This window comes from Mustela nivalis, assembly GCF_964662115.1.
Source record: "Mustela nivalis genome assembly, chromosome: 18".
Lineage (NCBI taxonomy): Eukaryota > Metazoa > Chordata > Mammalia > Carnivora > Mustelidae > Mustela > Mustela nivalis.
The window spans coordinates 884,483-907,307 of NC_139037.1; the positions used below are offsets into that span (position 1 = coordinate 884,483).

The window sequence follows — 22,825 nt, forward strand, 5'->3', positions numbered from 1 at the left end:
GTTATACAAGAGAATGTCGCCTTGAGGCAGAAACGCAGAGGATGTGAGCAGGCCCTAACAGAATCCAGGGAAGGAATCCCCAGCAGAGGGAATGGTCTGTGCAAAGGCCCTGAGGTAGGGGTAGCTGAGTAGTCTGCATGAGGGAGGGTATGGGAGACGAGGACAGAGAAGGGACAGGCCAGGCACAGAGGACCCCGTGAGCAGGCTCAGGGTCCTGGCTGAGGGGCAGGCTTAGGAAATATGTCTTAGAAGGACCAGCTTTCCCCTCTGGTTCCCGAGAAAGCCAAGTGCATGGGTTTACCTTGGCTGGGGTGTTACAATGTTGGCCTGCTACCCGGCTGAGGGCAGAAGCTGGGAATTCAGAGACAGACCCTGCTCCTGGCTCTGCCCCGTGCTCCCTCCCTCTTGGAGGATAGGGAAGACGGGCTCACTGTGTCACAGGGGTGTGGCGCACCCAGGGAGACTGGCCTTGGCCCGCGACCTCGAGGGGGCTTTCTCCTCCTTGTGTTCCTGTAAGGAAGCTATGACGACTGGGTGACAGCCAGGAGCCCAGTCAGGCCCCGTTGGGGACGTGGTCTTCTCGGCCTCAGCGGTCCCTGTGCACGCTTTGTGCTCACTCCCCACCCCCATGTACAGGTGTGGACACGGAGGCTGAGGGCAGCGTGGTGTCCAGACCCCTTGCTCTAGCCCCGTGTCCTGCCCTTTACAGAGGAGGGCAGGACCCCGGCTCTGCACTCCCAGACCCCTGCCCGCCAGCAGCCCCAGGAGCCTTCTGCTCTGGTGCTTCTGAGGCTAGGCCCTGTCCTCCTGGGGATGCAGCGGGGGCTCAGAAAATTGGGGGCCCCCCAGCCTCCCGCAGGCCTCAGGAACCCCGGCCTGCTTGCTTGTCCGCTCCAGGAGAGGGGTCTGGGGTGGGGCTGTGTCCATCCTAGGACAGCAGACCCCGGAGCAGGGCCCCAGCACCCTAAAGCCCCACAGAGAGAGTGGCTCCTGGGGCCAGACGGCCTGGGTTCGAGTCTGGGTTTCCTCCTATGCCTGCCTCGCAGGCTTGTTGCCGGGTGAGCTGAGCTGAATCGCAGGAGGCCTTGGCACAGGCCCAGCACACAGTCAGGGCTTTGTCACCGGGGCTTCGTGACCTACCGTCGGTGCCCACCCCTCCCTATGCAAAGGGCCCGACGCGGGTGACCTGCTCAGCTTCCTACTTTCCCACGGCCTTTGCAAGGGTCAGTAGAGGTACCAGTAGGTCAGACCCTACATGATCAAAGCAGGACCTTATTATTTCTGGCCGCTTTGCAGGCTGGAGGCGGGCAGAAGAAGGTTCTAGAACCCCAGGGCTGGGAGCTCTGGGCTGTGGCCAGTTCTCAGCCAAGCTGGGCGGGCTGGGAACCACAGGCAGACAGGGACAGTGATGGATGAGGTGGCTTGTTCCGGCACATTCCATGTTCTTTCCCACCGGCTCCGCCCGGCCTTGGAGAGCTGCTTCCTCTGTGGACAGATTAGGGACAGTCCGCTGGAGGCTGGCTACGCCGTCTGGGAAAGAAGCAGGGTCTCCCACGGGCCTGTGGCATGTGGGCCGAGGGCTGGGAGCGTTCTCAAGGGGAGGAGGCAAGGCTGGGGGTAGGGACCCCTTTGGCTCCCTGCTCACTGGGACGCCCTAGACGTGACTTGCCTCTTGCCCACCCAGACGCGCACCAGCACCAGCCGCCCAGTGCTCACAGGCCCCCAGCCCTCTGGGAGGCCGGGTGGAGACTACCACAGAGAAGACCCCCTCGGGGCGACGGATGGGGTGGGCAGGGCACCTGCAAGCCTCAGGGCTGTGGGCGGGGGGAGATGTCCCGCTCCCGGCTGGCTCCCCATTCTGCTGTGTGAGCCCAGCAGGTCACGGGCCGCTCTGAGCCTCGGTCTTCCCCCTCTGAGAGAGCAGAGGAGCGCCATCAGCCTCCGAGGGCTGTGGGAGGGTCACACAAGCCGGTGGGCTGGGCCCTTCCCATGAGGAATGTTCTTTTCCATGTACGTTGGAGCTCCCTGGCTACGGGCCCCTCACTTCACGTCTGCCTACCTCAGAGCCAAGACTGCGGGGTGGGGGCCGGGCACTCCCCTGGCTGTCCCCACCCCCCAGGCTGCTGCTCTGGCTGAGACCCTGCTCAGGCTCCAGGATGGCTGGTGGGGACCCCCGGCATCAGGTGACGGGGCTCAGCGTCCCCGCTGCAGAATCTGGGCTTCCCTCCAATCACGGGACTGGCCCCTCACTTGGCTAAGGCAGCCTTGTGCACTCACGCAGCTGGGCCTGGCGGGTGGCTTGGAAAGAACCATGATGCCTTTGCCCTTGCTGCCGAGGGACCCGAGGTGCTGGGCAAGGGGACGGGGACGCTGGGCACAGGGCACGTGAGCGTGGTAACCAGTCTGCCTGTGGATTCCTAATAAAAACCCGTCACTTCACGCTTCCTGGTCTGAGGGGTGGACAAGCTCCCTCGTGCGGAGCCCCACGGGGGGCAGTTGATACCCTTATTATTATATATTAACATTGTAAGGCTTGACCTGATCTGCCTAAACAGAGCTCCCTAAAGGCACTTTGTCTGGGGAACCCCAGCTTCTACCAGATACTGTGTGCAGAGCATGGCGGGGAGGCCGCTGGGCAGGGGCACTGAGGGGACCTGAGGGGGGGGACAGCGTCCCAGGGCCCACCCAGGGTCTCCAGGCGGGGTCTGGCCTTGTAGGGAGCAGAGCCAACCCTCGCTCACAGCCTCGGCAGGAAGCAGGACCGTCCCCCTCGCCAGCTCCTGGCACTCAGCCTCTGACGAGGGACCCTTCTCCTGCACCCACACACCCTGAGCCCAGCCAGCCTCTGCTCCTGCTCGCTCTGGGCACAGGATCCTACCCAGACGGCCCCATGCTGGCCACCTGCCCGTGTGACCTCCGGGGAGTCTGAGCCTCGCGGGGGTCCCGGGGGGCCAGAGAGCAGCCCTTGGAGCCAGCGGTGGAGAAACCAGGCCTCCCTGTCCGGCAGCGCATCACTGTTTGCTTCCAGGCCGCAGGGGCTGTGGGCCAGTCAGGCTGTGCGGGCTGGTGGGCCTGGGGCTTTGGGGATGGGGAGGAGTTGACAGGTAGTGAGGGTGACCGTAGCCCACGCCGCCTGTAGTGTGACCCCGGCGGGCGCCAGGTCTCTGCTAAGTGTGTTTCTCCCTCCGGCTCCTTGGGTGCATCCCACACACCGGGGAGCTGGGCCGTGCGCCGGCTTCGGGCGAGAAGTAAGTCGCTGGGCTCGCAGAGGCAGTTACTCATCCTGGGGCCCAGCACCCAGCTCCCTTCGGTCCGCGCGCCGAGTCGACCCACCTGCTGTCCCTGCCTGGCCAGCCCCTCCGCTCCCACCAGCCCCCTGGAGCCCCGAAGCAGGGAGATGCCCTCAGAGCCCCCGTCCGCCCCGCGTCCTGCTCCTGCATCGATGTGCACACAGCCCAGCCTTCTGGACGCCCGGCCCCACGTGCCCCTGCAGCAGCGAGATCAGGAGGCAGGGGCACCCCAGAGAGGGCCGACGTCCCCGAGGGCGAGGGGCACCTCAGCAGAGGACATGAGGCCAGAGCCGAACCGCCAAGAGGGAAGCAGCGTTCCAGGCGCCGTGGAAGCTGCTGGCGGGTGTGGGCAGGGGCGTGGACATGCGGGCCAAAGCTCGCTCTAGCTGCTGTGCAAGCCTTCGGGGCTCCCTCCTGCCCACACAGCGGGTCCGCCTGTGCCCGCCCGGCCCCCGCTGACCCTCCGTCCCGGGGCCCCTGCCCACGTACTTCTCGCCAAGACTCCCAAGCCCTCTGAGCCTTCCTGCCGCAGGAACGCTGTTGCTCACCGTCACCGGGTCACCTCTGCCCTCCCCGGACGGCCTTCGTCATTCCCGGGGGAGCGGGGGTCTGCACTGAGGGCAGCCTCCAGAGCAGGGGCTGGGCACACAGTCCTTCCGGAAATCTCTGCCAAGTTTCCTTGAGCGCGTGCCCAGGCTGCTGCCCCTCCACAGGAAAAGACTCCGGGAGGCGCAGCCAGGGAGCCGCAGAGCCACGACCCAAGACACAAGGGACTCAGGAGGTCCCACACGGTGACCCTGGGACGTGAGGCCGCCACCCCCACTCTACCCTGCAGCCTCGGTCTGCACCCCACCCAAGGCCGCCTCTGGGAGAACAGGGTGCACTGAGGCCACGCGGCTCACAGACCCACGGGCCCCCATGGAGGCGCGCCCGCCCCCGCTGAGTGACCACGGCAGACACGGCGCTGCTCGGTGCCTGGGACCCAGGGCTGGCGACGGAACCCCCGCCCCCAGCGCCTCTGCCAGAACCGGGAGCTGGGACGGTGGGGGGGCCGGGAGCGGGCGTGTCTGCTCAGGGAACGGGCAACCTCGCCTTCCCTTTCTGCCAAAGGAGGTCGCGGGCGCCAGTGGGCACGGCCGGTTCCCTCCTTGGGGCTCAGCGGGCGGCCCTTGGCAGAGTGTGCCCACCAACCGGATTCTCCGAGGGCCCTGCAGTGTTGGCCCTTGGTGCCCGCGGTCCCCCCACCGGCTGTGGAAGGGGCGGGCGGTGGGCCTGCTGGTTTCCTCCGCCCTCTCCACACGGTTCGTCCTCAGCGGCCGGGCTGGGACGAAGCCCCCAGCGGGGAAGGGCCGGCCACGTGTCTGAAACACGCACACCCAGGTTGGCCCGGGGGACTGGCTGTCCCGGGATGCCCGGTCCTTCCCAGGGCTGGCTGGGCCACGTCTGCTCCCTGCAAAGGTGGCCCAGGGCTCACAGGGGCCGGCCACGTTTGCCTTCTTTGGTTGTCACCAGGGGCTGGCGGCCGGCCGTGCCTCCAGGCCCGGCGTTGACGGGCGCCCACAGCTGCGGTGCACGTGTGCCCAGCCATCAGCTCCCTGACAGGCCGCAGGGGGCAGGGCGCCTGGCAGGAGGGAGGACCGTGGCTGCAGCTGAGGACAGCAGGTGCGGTGTGGCCCGGGGGGCTGCTAATGACCGGCTGCTTCCCTGCCCCAGGGGGCCTAGCAGGGAGGGGCGTCCTCACGGCCAGCCCCCGGCCCGCAGCGCAGAGGGCTGTCAGAGCCCACCGGACGGGTGGACAAGGGGCCTCTCCGCTCTGTACAGTGGAGGGGGCAGTAATGCCATCCGTCGCCACGATTCACCTCCAGCCACAGAGGCTCGCCGCCCCGTTTGCACATGTGTGTCCTGGGCCTGTGGGGCGCCCGGGAGAGAACGGGGAGACGCGGAGGGCAGGCGAGGTGTAGTCACACAGGGACAGCCTACAGGTGGGCCGCCCGGGCCCCTGGCAACACCCCCCGGTGTTAGCAGGGTGAACTCGGGGCCGCGCCTGGGGCAGCACGGGCTGTCCTTCCGTAGTGGGCAGAGGACGCCCACCCTGACGGCCTCGAGCCGCTGGGCCACCCCGCGTCCCAGCAAGCCTGCTGTGGTATTTGGCCCTGCCCGGGCGCTGGCTGCCCCGAGTCAAGACAGAGAGTGAGGCCCAGGGCCTGCTGTCCTCCAGCTGCGGCCATGGCTGGCTTCGGGCTCAGGCTTTGTACGGTTGGTCAGCTTCCCCCGGAGGCCCTGCTTTGTGGGGGCCCGGGGCTCGGAGACCCCCAGGCCCTGGTACGTCGCGGCTCCACAGCCACCGTGGACCACATGGGAATGTTGACAACGTGGGAGGCACGTGCCCCACCGTGGGCCACAAACCAAGTGACCAAGCCTGGAACAATGTGGAATTGACAGTGTCTGTTGCCTGGTCAGGCCCAGGAATCACCCAGGCTGCCAAGGGCTCAAATAAGGGTTTGCCACCGCCGAGGCCCTGCCCCCCAGGCCTTCCTGGGAAGGGCCCCCCCACCGCGCCAAGACGTGATGCGTGAGAGCTGGCAGGGCCCTGGGAGCCGTGGTTCCTCCGGAGGGGGACCACCTGCAGCCCCACACCAGGGAGCTTGTTAGGGACACAGGTGCTCCGGCCTCTCCCAGACCTCAGGCCCTCCGGGGCGTGTGGACAGAGGCTGTGTCTGGTAGCCGCTGCCGGGGATGGGGGCCACCTGCCCCCTGATCTGCAGGGGAGTCCACACCAGCCCCCCCAGAAACAGCCCCCGAAGGACCCCAGTCCCGTTCCGACGGCCCGGATTCTCCCAGCTCCACCCTCCAGCCCACCTGAAACGGCCGCCCTCGCCCACCCTCTGAGCCCAGTGTGGGGGAAGCCAGCCCCTGGGAGCACAGCTGAGGCTTGTCTGCTGCCCCCTGGGGCCTGGGATTGGGCCCGGCTGCACGCAGAGCCAGACGTCCCCCGGGGAGCCAGCAGTGCCAGTCCTCACGCGGCGTGGGCGCCTCCCGTCCCGTCAGCCCGCTTCACCTGCCTCTCTTTGTCCCCCGCACGGCCCCCCGCAGTGGACAGGAAGGACGAGACAGGAAGGATGCCTGACTCGCCGGCCGAGGTGAAGACGCAGCCTCGCTCCACACCCCCCAGCATGCTGCCCCCACCGCCTGCCGCGTCCCAGGGGCCCACCCGGCTCCCCTCCTTCCCACCACACACAAGTGAGTGACCAGGGCTGGGGCACCGGGTGGGCTGAGCGGAGGCCCCTGGAGCTGCGTGAGGCTCGTCCGGCGGGTGACGGGGGCACCGCCGTCCCAAACCCATAAACGCCCACCGCTGGACCCTTGAAAGGGACGGTCCGAACCGGAGCCTGGAGGTTCACATCCTGGTTCTCCTGCTTTGTGGCTGTTTGGCCTGGGGCAAGCGACTAGAGCTCTCTGACCTGGAGTCCTCAGCCACGGTGCAGGGCTGGCCCCGTCCCTGCCTCACGGAACCCCTGTGAGGACAAGTGAGTGAAGGCAAGTTCTCACCCGGGGAGTGTTGGAGGCCAGAGAGGGACAGGGAGATCCCTACTAGCGCACAGCAGCTTTCTCGGGGGCCGGGGGCCGTCAGAGGGGCTCTGCAGCTGCCGTGGGGGTGGGGGTTGCTCAGGACCTGGGGTCAGCCGGAGCCTGTGCTGCCAGGGACATCGGGGAGGCCAGCATCTCTCTGGCCCAGGACTGATCTGGGCTCAGCCTCGGGGCACACACGGCGTCACGGGGAAGCCTTCCACAGTCCACAAACACCACTGCGGACCTGTTCCTTCGAGCCAGAAAATTCAGTGACTCCATGACTTTGGGGTCCTGAGTGTTTGGGAAGGAGACGTTAGCCTTGGCCCGATGGGGAAATTGGCCGATGGGGGTATGGTATCCCCTGCCCCCCAAGATTAGAGGCTTAGCAGTGTGTCCTAACCATTTCTGGTGGGCAGTGGAGAGAGTCCACATGGCATCTTTGCCCTCCACGTCCCGAGGCCAGGAAGCCCCACACCTGGGAATGCTTCCCCACGTTTGAAATCCAAGCAAAGCTCATCTCTGGGAAGGGAGCCTCGAGTGCCTCCGCGTGGTGGTGGACATGGCTTCCTCGGACACTCCTCTGTCAGCCCAGAGCCCAGGCCACATGGCAGGGCCCAGCTCCTGCCTCCCCTGTCATCCGAGGGCAGGCAGCCAGGGTTCCTGGGGGCTTGGCCGGACCCAGCCTACATCTGGAGAAAGGTGCTGCTTTCAGTGATCAGGTAGCCCAAGTTCAAGGCCAGGCTTGGCCCCTTGTCTGTAGGACGCTGGCTTTAACCGTCACTAGGAGCTCCCAAGACACAAGGCCATGGGCCCTCCACCTAAAATGACGAACCCATCCTCCAGTGTCCGGTTCCCGGCAGAGAAGGCAGCAGGCTGTCTGCCGGCATGACCGAGGGCTGGGAGCCGGTTGCCCAAGTATGAAAGGCACGTCGCCCTCGGCCTACTTTCCTTCTTGGTCCAGGACCCATGTTCCCAAAAGCACTGGTCTGGGAACCAGATGTTCCAGATTGGGGGCAGGGGTGGGTCCCATGTGTAGCTCAGGGTCCCTCCCGGCCATTCTGTCCCCCGCACACCCCAGGACACCATGGGATCACATTTCTGGCTCCATCTGGAGCATGGAGGTCACGAGAGGCTGGTGGCTAGCACTTGGATGTCTCCGGCCTGCTGGGGTGTGCTTCTGGGTCCCTGGCCACCTCCAAGGGGCCTCGGTGTTGTGCCCTCACCCGTGGAACTCCCTGAAAGCCCTGGTTAACTGCACTGTGGCCCTGGCTGCTGGGGGCGGGGGCCTGGGAGCCATGCTGGCCAGACTGACCTTGAGCCATAGCCTGAGGGCTGTGGTTTTCCTTGACTTGATGACCGTCTGGGCACAAACTCATCCTGGAGTGGAAGCTGCGGTATGTCTGTGGCAGTGGTCAGGATGGCTGAGATGGCTCAGGATACCCTCAGAGGCCCGTCCTTTCTTGATTACCGTCTGTGACAGGGGGCTCTGTGCCTGTCTGCAGTGTTCCAGCCTGTCTTGCCGCGCCTCGTGCCAAATAACTCCAGCTGGGACAGATCATATCGCTGCCTGCTGGTGTTTCCCCCTGCACAGTGGCTCGGTCCTGGGCCTTGTTTTCGAACTGGCTTGTCTGCCAACAGACCTCATGCCCTATCAGCTTGGGCTTCGGGTCCCTTGAGGACGGTCCAAGCAGGGTCACTGGGCACCTTCCAGGAAGAGAGCTTTTCAGGATCCTAGCGTCCCACCCATGCTGTTGGAGATGACACAGTGCTGGCGAGCTCTGAAGATCCCACAAGAAATGGCCCTAAGACCCCCCAATACAACCCCATTATTTCACGGTGGAGGAAGTGAGCCCCAGAGAAGGGACTGGACTGACAGAGTCCCAGCCCCAGAGCTGCAGGGAGAGGCAGAGGTGAGGGGCGGGCTGCGGGCGCCCTCAGAGGCGGCCTTGCCCACCCCCGCGAACCTCCCTGGCCTGCTCTTTCCTGACAGCGTGTTTTTCTTATTTTGCTTACAGATCGAGAGGATGGGCCCCCGATGTCCTTGCCCCACGGCCGTTTTCATGGCTGCTTAAAATGGTCTATGGTCTGTCTCTGTAAGTAAAATAACAAAAACTGTGGTCCCTGGGAGGTGCTGGTCCAGCATGCTCTGCTCTGGGAAGGCCGCGGCAGTGCCCCCACAGCCTGCACCCGTTATCACTGTGTCTGCTGTGTTCGTGAGCCCTGCCTCCCTTAGGAGGGGGTTAGGGGCAGGCCCAGGAGGGCAGAGCGTAGCGCCCCGAGTCAGACCCACGTCCACAGCCCTGCACTCACGGGCTGTGTGGCACTGGGCAGGTGGGGGGCCTCTCTGGGCTCCCTTTTCTCCAGCCACAGGACAGGGAGAATAAGGCAGGCTCAGATCCCGTGGGATCTGTGAGATCCTGTCAACAGCAAGTTGGTCGCTCAGCCCCAGCGCCCACAACCCCCCCCGCCCCGCCAGCTGGTGCGGCACCTGCTTCTCCACCTGTGAAACGGTGGTCAGCCCAGCACCCAGTGCCACCGGCAATTACAAGGAGCCGTGAGATGCGGCTGGTCTCACGCGGGGTCTGGGACGCGCTTGGCGGCCAGTGGATGTTTCTGCCGTTGCCGTGGGACCCCCCTGCTGATGCCTGTGGCAGGAGACACTCAAGGGCCATGCTCGGGTCAGGCCCAACTCTAGGTCAGGGGGCTGCTTGGCCCGGGGCGGCCCCGTGGAGCCCGGGCTGTGATCAGGAGTGACATGACGGTCCTGCACTGTTTACCTCCCAGGAGGCCATCGTCCTGCTGTCATCGTTGTGTGCTGGGCCCGGCCTCGGGGCCCAGCGTGTCCCAGGAGCCGCTGTGCTGACGGGAGAGGGGCTGGCGGGAGGGGCTGCTTGTGGGTTCCATGTCCCAGCGCGACCCCCGCCCAGGCCCCAGGGCCAGGGGAGCCACAGGGGTGCTCGCGTGTGCCCCCAAACCCCAGCCGGGGACACGTGTGCGGTCTAACTTAGTAACACACCTGTTGTGGGAATGAAAGCGCTTGTGGCCGGGGGTTATTTTCGGCGTCTCTTTAGCAAGTTGCTGAGACTGCCCAGGAGCCCGCGGGAGGGAACACAGGCGCCGAGGGCAAGCAGGCCACCGGGAGGACCCAGGCGCCGAGGGCAAGCTGGTAAGAGAGCTGCAGGGGGGTCAGGGCCAGGCCGGGCCGTGTGGGGGCCCAGGAGGTAGAGAAAGCCGCTGGTCTCAGAGGCCTCGGGAAGTTCCAGACCCCAGGTGATGGCCCAGCTCTGCTGCAAGGAATCGGGTCCTTGCGGCGTGAGCTCCCCGGGCCAGCAGAGCCCTCTCCTGGCCGGGGCGTGGGGACGGCCGGCGGCTGTCATCACTCTCGACCAGGGTATCGGCTGCAGCCATCAGGGAGAGAGAAAACGGGCCCAGCAGTGGGGTCCCCTGCTCTTCCGGAAGGTCCTCCGGACAGCGCCTCAGAGAAGGTGAGGGCGGGAAGGCTTCCTGCCTGTGTCCGGCGTTCACTGCCCATCGCAGAAGCGAGGGGCCCGGGGGGCTGGTGTGTTCCGTCGAGGCCCCGGAAGGTGCCCCTGAGGACGTTCAGACCAGGGGGCGAACGGGCTTCGACTGCGGGTGCCTCCTGGGAAGGGGACGGCTGACGCCAGCACGCAGGCCCCGTATGGGGACAGGAGGGGGTGCACGCCGACCGGGCAGTGCCTTCCAAACTCCTGCTGAGCGGCGGCCCCTTACTGACGAGTGGCCCCCCACATGGGAGCCGTCAGGGCCAAGCCTTCCCGCTCCTCCCGGCGGTAGGACAGCCGAGGCCACAACCCAGGAACCGTGGAGGGGAAGGGGACTGACCCCGTCCTCCGGGTCAGGCCGGGTCAGGCCAAGGGCCACTTGCAAATGAAGAAATGGAGTCCAGGCCCCCACTCGCACCTCCCCGGCAGAGGTGAGGCCGCGGGCAGGATGCCCCCTCCCAGCCACGAGGGCAAGGCCCGGTGTGTCTGCCGCTGAGGGCCTATGGTGTGCGGGGGTCAACCCGCGGGGGGCAGGCATTCTGGGGAAGTGCATGGAGTGTGCGTGGTCCTGGCCACCTGTGGACTGGGGACCTCCTGGCCCACTCAGGGACTCACGGATTGACGTTTGCAAGTGTCTCTGGCCAGCGGGTCTGGGGGAGGAGGCCGGCGTGGAGGGAGGTGTGAGCAGCGTCTGTGGGGCCAGGCCCGCCGACAGCAGCCTCCGGGTTAACCGAGGGCTAGCGGGCTTGGGGGCGGGCAGGCATGGGCACAGGGGAGAGTGCAGTCCTGAGCCATGTCCCCCAGCCCTGCAGGGCAGGTGGGGGGGTGACGTGGACCCCGGGAAAGCCACAGCTGGGGGAAGGCCGAGGCCCGGGGAGGTGGCTGGCGTGTGAGCCCGAGCCTCCGGGCCAGGTGAGGCCGAGAGCATCTGCGGAGGACACTGCCCAGGCCCGGTGAGGATGGGCTGGGCAGCCATGGTCCGGAGCGGAACCCCCACCCCCATGGCCCCGGCCAGCGGACGTGCCGGGTGCTCAGGAACAGCCACTCACAGAGCCGACCCTGGTGGCATCCCCACCCTGGCCCCTGGAAAGGAGCTCCTGTCCCCCGTCGCACGCTCTCCGGCTGCTGGGCCTCAGCCAGAGGCCCCTGGAGGGGCCAGAGCCCTGAGGCAGTCTGTCCCGAGGGAGCAGTGGCCCTGAGCACCCCCCAACTCCCCGGCTCCGGCTGCGTGCGCAGCCCAGGGGAAGGGCGGGCGGGTGGGGCCCGCAGGACGGCACTGCACGCGGGGGCGCAGGGCTCTGTGCTGGGCACGTGGGTGCTCTCGCGTGCGGGGCTGTGTGTGTGTGTGCGTGTGCCTGTGTGAGTACACGTGTGATGGGTGCGCGTGTGTCCTCGTGTGTATGTCCGTGCACACATGTGTGTGCCTGCGTGTGTGCACAAGCGTCCATGTCCCCTTGTATGCACGTGTCTGTGTGTGCACACGGGCCTGAGAGGACATGGGCACGTCTGCGTGTAGGGCACACGTGCAGCTGTGTACAGACACGAGTGCGTGTGCATGGGAGAGCGGGCAAGGATGCTGAGGTGGGGAGGGGGGTGGGGAACAGAGCGTACGTGTCGGGGAACGGAGCGTACGTGTCGGGGAACCGGGATCAGGGGCCGGGGGCTGCCCTGAGCAGTTGCCAGAGGGGGCAAGGTGTGAGTGACCACTGGGCATATCAGACAAGCCTCAGGAACCCAGACGTGTCCGTCCCCTCCCACATCTGGAGCCCCTTCCACCGTCCCCACGGGCCCCAGCAGCCCATGCTCTCTGCCATCTCTGCAGGCCCTGGTCATTGCGGTCAGACTTTGAGGCCAGGGGACCGGGGTGCAGGCCCTGGTCATTGCGGTGAGACTCTGAGGCCAGGGGACCGGGGTGCAGGCCCTGGTCATTGCGGTGAGACTCTGAGGCCAGGGGACCGGGGTGCAGGCCCTGGTCATTGCGGTGAGACTCTGAGGCCAGGGGACCGGGGTGCAGGCCCTGGTCATTGCGGTGAGACTCTGAGGCCAGGGGACCGGGGTGCAGGCCCTGGTCATTGCGGTGAGACTCTGAGGCCAGGGGACCGGGGTGCAGGCCCTGGTCATTGCGGTCAGACTCTGAGGCCAGGGGACCGGGGTGCAGGCCCTGGTCATTGCGGTCAGACTCTGAGGCCAGGGGACCGGGGTGCAGGCCCTGGTCATTGCGGTCAGACTCTGAGGCCAGGGGACCGGGGTGCAGGCCCTGGTCATTGCGGTCAGACTCTGAGAGGCCAGGGGACCGGGGTGCAGGCCCTGGTCATTGCGGTGAGACTCTGAGAGGCCAGGGGACCGGGGTGCAGGCCCTGGTCATTGCGGTCGGACTCTGAGAGGCCAGGGGACCGGGGTGCAGGCCCTGGTCATTGCGGTCGGACTCTGAGGCCAGGGGACCGGGGTGCAGGCCCTGGTCATTGCGGTCGGACTCTGAGGCCAGGGGACCGGGGTGCAGGCCCTGGTCATTGCGGTCGGACTCTGAGGCCAGGGGACCGGGGCGCAGGCCCTGGTCATTGCGGTCCGACTCTGAGGCCAGGGGACCGGGGCGCAGGCCCTGGTCATTGCGGTCCGACTCTGAGGCCAGGGGACCGGGGCGCAGGCCCTGGTCATTGCGGTCCGACTCTGAGGCCAGGGGACCGGGGCGCAGGCCCTGGTCATTGCGGTCGGACTCTGAGGCCAGGGGACCGGGGCGCAGGCCCTGGTCATTGCGGTCGGACTCTGAGGCCAGGGGACCGGGGCGCAGGCCCTGGTCATTGCGGTCGGACTCTGAGGCCAGGGGACCGGGGCGCAGGCCCTGGTCATTGCGGTCGGACTCTGAGGCCAGGGGACCGGGGCGCAGGCCCTGGTCATTGCGGTCGGACTCTGAGGCCAGGGGACCGGGGCGCAGGCCCTGGTCATTGCGGTCGGACTCTGAGGCCAGGGGACCGGGGCGCAGGCCCTGGTCATTGCGGTCGGACTCTGAGGCCAGGGGACCGGGGCGCAGGCCCTGGTCATTGCGGTCGGACTCTGAGGCCAGGGGACCGGGGCGCAGGCCCTGGTCATTGCGGTCGGACTCTGAGGCCAGGGGACCGGGGCGCAGGCCCTGGTCATTGCGGTCGGACTCTGAGGCCAGGGGACCGGGGTGCAGGCCCTGGTCATTGCGGTCGGACTCTGAGGCCAGGGGACCGGGGCGCAGACCGGCCGGGCTCAGGCTCAGCCTTTCCCTCTGTTCCTCAAAGCTGAGGAGTGAGGTCTTGTCTCAGGACATGGCACAGTGACCCAGGTGTCCACCGTCCCGGAACACTGCCCCCAGTGTTGGGGCCATGGGGACCACCGGTGCCACTCCCCTGACCCTCCCCTGACTCGGCGCACTCATCACAGCGGCCTCCGGTCCGGAGGGCGCCTGTCCTCCCTGCACAGCCCGGGGCTCCCGCACATTCACCTCCGGCGTGTGGCAGCCCCAGACAGCGGCCCACCAGCAGCCTCCGGGCCAGGATCCAGCCCTACCCGTGCAGGGTGTCCAGGCCCCTCTGTGCCCCCATAAGCCCTGTCAGCCCAAGTGATGGGACCTGTGGAGGCCATGGGGCACCACTTGGGCCGTCATGGCCGAGGTGAGGGTCATGGCCTTTCTGGAACGGTGAGCCCCTGATCCCCTGAATGGGGATAGAGGTCTGCAGGTCCCTTGTGGGGGAGAAGCCTCTCTGCCCGCTCCCAGCAGACCCCTGAGCAGCCTGGCGGGGGTCCTGGTGTGGTGCACCCCCGGCTGTGGAGGGCCTGGCCATGCAGCCCAGAGCAAGGCCAGAGGCCTGGTGCAGTCAGGGACCCACGCCTGCCCAGCCCCACCCACTGCTGACCTGGTCCCGTTTGCCCATCTGTGCAGGGTGTCCAGTGCCCCCATGCCCCCGCTGCGGGCTCTGGCCCTGCGGCCCCCCGCGTCTTCAGCCAACCTCTCCCTCCTGCAGTGATGAACGGTGGTCACTCACCCACGGCCGTCAACGGGGCTCCGTCCACGCCCAGCGGCTTCAGCAATGGCCCGGCCACCTCGTCCACGGCCTCTCTGTCCACGCAGCACCTGCCCCCGGCCTGCGGGGCGCGGCAGCTCAGCAAGCTGAAGCGTTTCCTCACCACCCTGCAGCAGTTCGGCACCGACATCTCCCCGGAGATCGGGGAGCGCGTGCGCACGCTGGTGCTGGGGCTCGTGGTGAGTGGGGCGGCTGGCAGGGCCGGCGGGCTGCGGGGCCGTGCCGCGGGGCTCGGGCTGACTGTGGCCGTGTCTCCTCGCCCAGAACGCCACGCTTACCATCGAGGAGTTCCATTCCAAGCTTCAGGAGGCCACCAACTTCCCTCTGCGTCCCTTCGTCATCCCCTTCCTGAAGGTGAGCCCGCGTCCCCGTCCCCCAGCGGCGGGGCCCCCACGCCGTCCCGTGTCTGTCCCCCGCCTGCTGTGACCAGGCACCGCGCTCGGCCCACCCCACGGGCTCCTGTGTGGGAACAGCACTGACCAGCCAGGCCCGACTCCTCCGCGTTGTGGCTGCAGACCAGCTCCTCCAGCCCCAGGGCTCCGAGACCCTGCCCCCCCCCCCCCCCCCCCGGCTCCTCCCCGCAGCACCTGCTGTGCGCCCGGTGGCCAGCAGGAGGCCTGGGGACGCGGTGTGAGGGAGCTGAGCCAGCCAGCCAGGGCTACAGATCAGCAGGGGTAAGGAGGATGAGGGAGGGAGGCCGGTGGGCCACAGGGCACAGAGCAGCAGGGACTACACGCCCCGCGGCCCAAGGCAGGAATGTGTCTCCTGTGTTTGCTGTGAGGCTGGAGCAGATGGAGGGGAGAGTGACCGGGACAGATGGAGGGACGGGCTGACGGACACACGGGTGGTGTCAGAACGAGGGCCGTGTGGCCAGACGTGGAGGGTCGTCAGTGGACCAGGGCCTCGGCGCAGGGAAGGGTAGTGGCAGGCCGACTGCAACAGTACTGTGAGGGCTGTGAGCCATGGAGCTTCCTGGGCCCCAGCCCAGAGCCCCGGGGCCGGAATCTGCCTTGTGACAAGGGGCCGAGTGCATACAAAGTAGGACAAGCGTAGGTCTACAGCCTGCGGGCCATTTTCTCCTTGCGGGACTTCTCAGGGCCTTCCCTCCAGCAGGAGGGCCTTGTGTCTCTGGAGAGAGCAGAGGTGAAATGCTTCCCAAATGCATGTGACCCTGTGACACTTTACTTCTGAGCCCCTCTGGTGGCCCCAGAGCTCACTTAGGCGCTGCCGTCTCCCCGGGCCCTGCTCACCAGCGCGGCGGGCCCTGGCCAGGGCTGCCTTCCAGGGTCTTGAGGACAGAGGAGGGCAGATGCTCCTGCCTTTGAGCCCCGCCCCTGCGCCGCTGCTGTTGGCCTGGGCCAAGCTAGCTCAGCCCCTCGGACTTGGTTTCTGCAAACGTGTCATGGACGTGGCCCCATTGCCATTGGGAAGGCGGCAGATGCTCGCTTCATGGGGACGTCCTCATTGGGCACGTCAGCGTCTGTGGACGAGGCCTGCTTAGAAAGCTCTTCCCAGCACCCCTGCTGACCCCGCCCCCCACCGCAGCCCTGTGAGCGGACGGCGCAGGAACCCCCACCGTTCCTGGCTCGCAGGTCCCCACTGTAGAGAGCTGCAGTCCGGACGCCCCGGGGCCATCAGACGCCCTGGGCTGGCACCGCAGTCCCTGCAGTCCCTGTCGAGGAGACCCTGGGTCCCGCCCCACGCCCGTCCCCTCGTCCCTGCTTCCTGCCCTCCCGCCCACACCCTGCTGGGCTCACACCCTGGGCCGGACGCCTGCGGCAGCGCCAACATTTGGGCCCATCTGGCCGTTGCCCGCCAGTCGTCAGGAGCCCTGCCCTGCCCTGCCCTGCCCTGCTGCTGACCCACGCTCTCCATCTTTGGGGACACAGGGCGCCTGCTTATCCGTCAGATCAAATATTTACAGCAGATGTTGCAGTCTGTGCAGCTGCCCTCGTTGGCGGGAGGAGCCGGGCACATCCGGGGGCCCCTGCTCTGGGCCCAGCCAGGCCCCTGGCCCCCCGCCCCCGGCCCCGCCGCCCCACACAGGCTCCACCCAAAGTCCCCTCAATGTGGCACCAGGCGGGTCACACCAGGGCCCAGCACCACCTGTGACGGTGCCCTCCGGCTCTGTCCCCTTGAAGGGCTCCCGGGGCTCTCGTGGTCACCAGGCAGCCACTGTCTGTGCCTGTCGCGCCCCCCCAACCCCAGGGCTCGGGGCCAGCACGCCGTTAAGGACACGGAGTCTGTCTCCCTCACCTGGAGCTCCAGGGTGCAGCCAGTTCTGTCTGCAGGCCGAGCCCCCCAGGTCCTGCCCCCACGCCACTCCAGCGGAAGCCCCAGCCACTTGAGAACACGGCACTGTGGGGGTGCACGACCCTGATTTCCCGTCTGGGACCTGGGCTGGAGGTGGGGAGCCTCTTCCCACGGATTCACCACCCACCAGGCCCACCTTGGGGCACGAGCTGTCACAGGTGTCTTATTGCCTGCCGAAGAGGCAGGAACTGTCGCGGGCCTGGCTCAGAGCCCAGAGCTGGGGTCTCGGGCCTCTCCCCCAGTAACCCTCACTGGGGCAGGACTGCCTGAGGCTGGGAGAACAGGCAGCTTCGCACGGCCCCGCTGCGGGTGCGACACGCGGGAAAGGTCTCACCCAGGGTCCCGAGGCGGAGGCGGGGTGGCCTGATCGTCGGGCCCTCAGCACCCCAGCCGCGTGGGCATCAGGGAAGGCCCTGGACGGGCCACAGAAGCAACACAAGCCCTCGTGAGACGGGGGGCCCAGTTCAGCCAGGCCCACAGTCGCACGTGTCCGTGCAGACATTGATTTCCCTTTGGCCTGAGTTCCCGCCTGTGAAGAAGGGGCTTCGGGGCCTTCCTGCAGTGTTGGTGTTCACGGGGCTCTGGTGACGAGCTCAGCCTGTTGACATCGGGGCTGGGTCTCCCCTGTGACCGGGGCCCTGGGAACACAGCGGGGATGACTGCCCCAGAGGCACGTGTGAGACCAGCTGCCCCACAGCCCACCCTCGTTCTTCTGGCCTGTGGCTCCGCTTTCCCCACCCCCACCAAGGGCCCCGAGACCCCTGAACCCTCTTTTCAGCCTGACATGCAGCAGGCTTATGTGGTGGGGCTTCCCAGAAGCTGGGAGATGCCGCCCCACCCGACCAGCCCTCCGCCCTCGGGCCGGCTCCCAGCTGGCCCCAGCCTGCCAGGAATCCAGATGTTTCCACGGCCTGAACAGCGACCAGCCGGCCAGCCGGTGCCCCAGCCGTCCCCACCCTGCTGAGCCAGCTGAGGGGAGGCCATGGGGGGTGGGGAAGGCAGCGGAGGATGTTTGGCGTCTTCAGACCTCCCGGGACCTCCCTTCCCAGCTCCTGCTCCTAACGTGTCCGACAGATGGCGGGCTGGCCGCTGTTCAGCTCTCCAAATAGAAAACAGGCCTGGCGGCCGGCTCTGCCTCACAAACCCTCGCCGGCTGCTTGATCGGGTCTGGTCGGACACGCCCACGGGGGGCTGGAGAGCCGGCCACGGGGAAGCTGGGGGGATCCTGTGTATTTGCAAAACACTGGGAGCTGCCGGCTCTCCCAAGCAGCCCACCTCTGGGCCCCTGTCCGGCCTGTCCCCTGCCCCCCGCCGTGCCGTTGGAGGAGCCCACCCCAGCAGCCCACGCTGGGCGGGGCGTGGGAGCAGGTCTGGGGCGGCAGCGGCTGGGACTGCCCCGGGTCCCGTGTCCCCCCCGGATGTGGGCTGTGCTCTCCTCACCCAGACATGGAACCAAGTGGTCACGTGTGTCCATGGGTGGTTGTAAGGATCGCGGGAGAGGACGCGTGTGATGGTGCAAGTGGGGTGGGCACGGGCCCACGTGTGCTCTGGGTTCCAGGCTGCTCGGGGCTGGGCTGGGCAGGGCACCGCAGGACGTGGAGAGCCAGGGCCGCACGTCGGGGTCCGGAGCGCAGGGCACCGCAGGACGTGGGAGAGCCAGGGCCGCACGTCGGGGTCCGGAGCACACGCAGGGCGCGGCTCCCAGCTCCTCCTCTCATGGTCTGCGGGGGGGGGGGGGGCTGCCTCCTTGCCTCCCCGAGCCTCAGCTCTGCCCTCCACACCGCAGCTGACTGGGTGCCCCCGCGGGTGAAGGCAGAGCCCTGCTTAGGAGTCCTTCCTCCGGATGCCCTCAGGGGAGGAAGCTCCCCGAAGCGGGAAAACCCGAGCCTGGGGGTCCAGGATCTGGGCTCAGGGCCCCCCTGCACCTCGATCACTGTGCCCACCCCCGTTCCCAGACTGTACTGGAGGAACCCCAGAGAGCTCGTGCAGTGTGTCCGGGGTCCCAGAGCAGGGCTGGCCGCCAGCCTCCCGACCGCGCAGCAGAGCACACTTGGGCCTTGGCCCCTGTCGGCAGTGACCGCCGCCGTCTCTCCCTGCCACAGGCAAACCTGCCCTTGCTGCAGAGGGAACTCGTGCACTGTGCCCGCCTCGCCAAGCAGACCCCCGCCCAGTACCTCGCCCAGCACGAGCAGCTCCTGCTGGACGCCAACGCCTCCTCCCCCGTCGACTCCTCGGAGCTCCTACTGGACACCAACGAGCATGGCAAGAGGAGGACCCCTGACAGGTGGGGGGGGCCGAGGGGGGAGGCCGCAGAGGGATGGGGTCCGGGGCTTGGCATCCCAGTGACTCGGGGGGCCCCTGGGAGGACAAGGGAGTGTTCAGGAGGGAGTCCGTGTGCCGGGAACGAGGTGGCTCTTCGCTTTGGGCTGCAGGTGGACCCGAGCGTCCAGGCACCTGAGGTCTCCAGGTGGCTGGGCTGGCCCTCAGTGTGGGTCACAATGCCAGACGCTTGTCTGGCCGCTGGAGAACGTGTGGCTGTCTTCCTAGACCCTCCGCAGAGGCTCAGGCTCCCTGACCGCAGCCCCAGGAGCCACCAGCGGGCAGTGGAAGCACGACCCCCACAGGAGGAGGGGGAGTGGGGGGCTGGGCTGGGCCTCGTCTCTCTCCTTGTGCATCTGTCTCTGCCCTGTGGCTCTTTCTCCTTCTCCCTGCCCGTGCCTGTCTCTCTTTCACCCCTCCTGCCCGAGCTTCTGTCCACGGTTCGTGGTCTGTGACCCCACCTGCTCTTTGCGTCAGGACCAAAGACAATGGGTCAGACCGTGACCCACTGCACCCCGACCACCTCAGCAAACGGCCGTGCACCCTGAGCCCCGCCCAGCGCTACAGCCCCAGCAACGGGCTGCCTCACCCCACGCCTCCCCCGCACTACCGCCTGGAGGACATGGCCATGGCCCACCACTTCCGCGACTCCTACCGCCACCCCGACCCCCGGGAGCTGCGGGAGCGCCATCGGCAGCTCGGTGAGCAGAGCACGGGGGGCCGTGTGGGCCTGCACGGGCTGGGGAGCGACACAGAGCCGCGGTGAGAGACAGGCAGATGCCTCTGGGCCTTGTCTGTCCAGGAAGGATGCTGAGGAGACAGGTGTGGGAGAGAATCGGAATGGAGTGGGGCGTGCCCCTGGCCTTCGTGAGGGCCATCTTTCCCAGCCCTCTGTCTTGGGGGTCTGACATCCCTGATGGGTGGGGGGCCTCCCTCCCCCAGGGGGAAGGGGTGTGGTTGCAGAGCTGCCTGTCCCCTGGGACCAGGCATTCCCTCTATGGGAACCTAGAAAGGTGTTGGCTGTTGGCCAGGCCCACACACAGGATGTGCTGCCTGGGGGCTGCGGGTCCCTAGGGGCAGCAGGAGGCTGGGGGCCCGGCCAGCCGGCAGGAGACCCCTGTTAGCCTGCTTCCGGGGACTCCCACACTCTGGGCCCAGGATCCCGAGAGAAAACAAATGCCCCCCCAAGACTCACGAGCCCTCTCCGAGTACCGCCGACGACACCGGGCGAGTCCAGCTCTCGGAGTGGGAGAGTGAGGCCCACATACCAGATCCCAGAGCGTGCAGGAGGGACGTGCAGAGCCCGGCTCTCGGGGGACACAGGGAGCCTCGGAGAGGCACCAGCGCCCACCCCGCAGCCTCCCGTGCGTCCGCTGACCTCCCAGGCTCAGTCTCTTCCTCCGTCACCGGCAGGCGCCCCACCCCTCCGGCGGCAGGAGAGCTCACACAGGGCCTGGCACAGGGGAAGGCCTGGTACTGACGGGAGGGCAGGCCCACATCACAGACGCGGAGACCCAGAAAACCCAGTGCGTGTGCCCAAGGCCATCTCGTCCTACCTGCCGGACTCTCTGACCTCTTCTGTGCTGAGGAAAGAGAGATGAAAAGAACCAGCCCACACCCCAGGGCCCCCAGCGTCCTGGGGAACAGCCTGGAAACAGCTGCCCCAGAGAGTCCCTGGGTGCCCTTGGGGGGCCCAGAGGCAGGGTCAGCAGAGGCCTCGCCCTGTACAAGGCCATCTCCCCACCCCCACTCTGCAGAAGCTTCCAGGGCCTGGGCCCAGGCAGCAGGTGACAGCATGGGGCAGGTGCTAATTCCCACCCGCTTCTGCTAATGCAAAAATAAACACCAGCTGTCAGGCACATCTCAGCCACTATTTTGGTTGGGGTGTGGGCACGGGCCCTGGTTCCGCGGGTGGCGGGGCCCGGTGGTGGACGGCAGGCTGGGCCACCACCTCTCACGCTCACTCCTGCCGCACTTTGAAGAGGCATTTCAGGTTTGGGGAGGCTAGAGGACCCTCAGGGACTGGACAAGGCCCAAACAGTGAGAGCCCCGACCGGGCAGCCCCGGCCAGCCCTGGGTTAGCGGCATAGCTCGTGGCCCCGCGACGGGAGCATCCGAAGCAGCGTGCGGCCCGGAGCCTCCGAGCTGTCAGGACAGCCTGAGGCACTGCTGCATGGGCTCAGGGCTGTGTCTCACCACCGCTGGGAGGCAGGGAGGACACCCCGTTGTTTCCGTCGCTGGCGCTCTGCCAGCCAGTAGCTGAGGGCACACTTGAGGCTCGGGCTGACCTTGGGCGACCTTGGGCCATCACACCCCCTGAGCCAGCCTCGGTGTTCTCGTCTGTCGGATGGGAGCGACAGTAGAAGCCACCTTGGGGGGCCCTCCCCGCCCGTGCCCCTCTGGAGAGCCTTCTCACACCCTGGAAGGTCAGCAGGGTAGGGAAATGCACACGGAGCGCTGAGGAGAAGGGGCCTGGGAGCCTGTGGGGAACAAGGGTTTCCCAGACCTCCGTCTCCCAGGGGGCCCCCTTGGACCCAGCCCATGGGCCAGAGCCCAGCCTCTTGTGCCACTGGACTTGGGCCCAGGAGACTCAGCAGCCCCGCCCAGGACAGAATGAACTGGGCAGCAGCCAGGACTGTTTCGCACGCAGATCCCTGTGGGGCTGAATGAATTCTCAAGGGCTCAGGACTGCTGAGGAGGGGGCCTGGGACCTGGGCTTTGAGGGGTGTGTAGGAGTCCAGCTGGCTACCAGGGCGTAGAGCAGCATGGGCTGGAGAAGGGCTGGAGCCGGGCAGCGGCCAGTGACCCCTGACAGTTTGGAGGAGTGAAAAGGCCATCAAAGTGGGGCCTGAAGCAGCTTCATGGGCAGCAGCAGCAGGGAGAGGGAGATACCCTCCGTTTGGAGACAGGGAGGTGGGGGAGGGGTGGCCCAGCCTGGACTGAGGGATGGGGACCCGACTCTTCCTCCCAAACACGGAGTAGAGGCCAGACCTGTTCTTGACCTCCCCCCAAGGCAGTGGACAGAGGATCCGTGTTTAGGGTCCTCCTCCTCATCCTCTTCACTTCCTTTAGGCAGGCAAAGCCGAGCCCCAGGACGGATCCTGGGGTGAGGGGCGGGGCTTGGGGCACTGGGCGGGGCCTCGGTGTGGGGCGGGGCCTGGAGGGCTTGGGACTGGGGAAGGGACACTGAAAAGACCATTGCCGGGCATGAGGGCGGGGTCTGCGGGTCTGGGGGGCCTGGGCCGGGGGTCTGGACTGAGCGTCTGCGCACCCTGCAGCGGCGCAGGGGTCCCGGCAGGAGGAGGTGATCGACCACAGGCTCACGGAGCGGGAGTGGGCAGAGGAGTGGAAGCATGTTAACAACGTGAGTGTCCAGCGCGGCGCCCGAGACTCCCGGGGCTCCGCCCAGCCCGCGGGGCCCTGGGGCTGCGGGGGGACAGGCTCCCTGTGCGCCCCGCTTTGTACCTGCCTGGGCCGTCGGCCCCTCAGAACCTTCGCATCTCCGCCCCTACGGAGAGGGTCTGCCCCTGGGAGAAAGGGGGCTTGGGGCGTTGGGACCCCTTCCACTCTGTTCAGGGTCATCCCTCCCCTGCTTCCTTTGTGGGCCGGAGCCCCGGCAGGTGTGGCTCCCAGAGCAGCTCTGGCCCATCTGCTCTCCCCCGGCAGAGCACCCCTTGGAGCGTTGAAAGAACGGCCCCAGATGGAGAATCCGGCCGTCACCCCCCACCCCAGGCCTGGTGCCCAGGCAGCGGGAGGCAGTTTTCAC

General features: G+C 67.2%; 1 protein-coding gene and 1 long non-coding RNA gene across 5 annotated transcripts in view; one reads left to right on the forward strand and one right to left on the reverse strand.

The window, feature by feature from the left end:
- Positions 1 to 22,825, forward strand: part of CBFA2T3 (CBFA2/RUNX1 partner transcriptional co-repressor 3) — a 78,139-nt gene that overhangs the window by 49,721 nt on the left and 5,593 nt on the right. For 2 of the 4 annotated variants that reach the window (XM_082711488.1, XM_082711490.1), the window contains exons 2-8: positions 6,384 to 6,530; positions 8,876 to 8,953; positions 14,368 to 14,606; positions 14,692 to 14,781; positions 18,843 to 19,024; positions 19,537 to 19,760; positions 22,338 to 22,423. In XM_082711488.1, coding sequence (XP_082567614.1) covers positions 6,384 to 6,530; positions 8,876 to 8,953; positions 14,368 to 14,606; positions 14,692 to 14,781; positions 18,843 to 19,024; positions 19,537 to 19,760; positions 22,338 to 22,423 — 1,046 coding nt within the window. The remainder of the gene's footprint in view (positions 1 to 6,383; positions 6,531 to 8,875; positions 8,954 to 14,367; positions 14,607 to 14,691; positions 14,782 to 18,842; positions 19,025 to 19,536; positions 19,761 to 22,337; positions 22,424 to 22,825) is intronic. The other 2 variants (XM_082711489.1, XM_082711491.1) reach the window with 2 other exon arrangements.
- On the reverse strand, positions 1,255 to 4,817 carry LOC309853508. The gene is made up of 3 exons (XR_014305767.1): positions 3,780 to 4,817; positions 1,800 to 1,910; positions 1,255 to 1,485 (listed from the first exon to the last, which is right to left on the reverse strand). It is a non-coding gene; the product is annotated as an uncharacterized lncRNA (long non-coding RNA).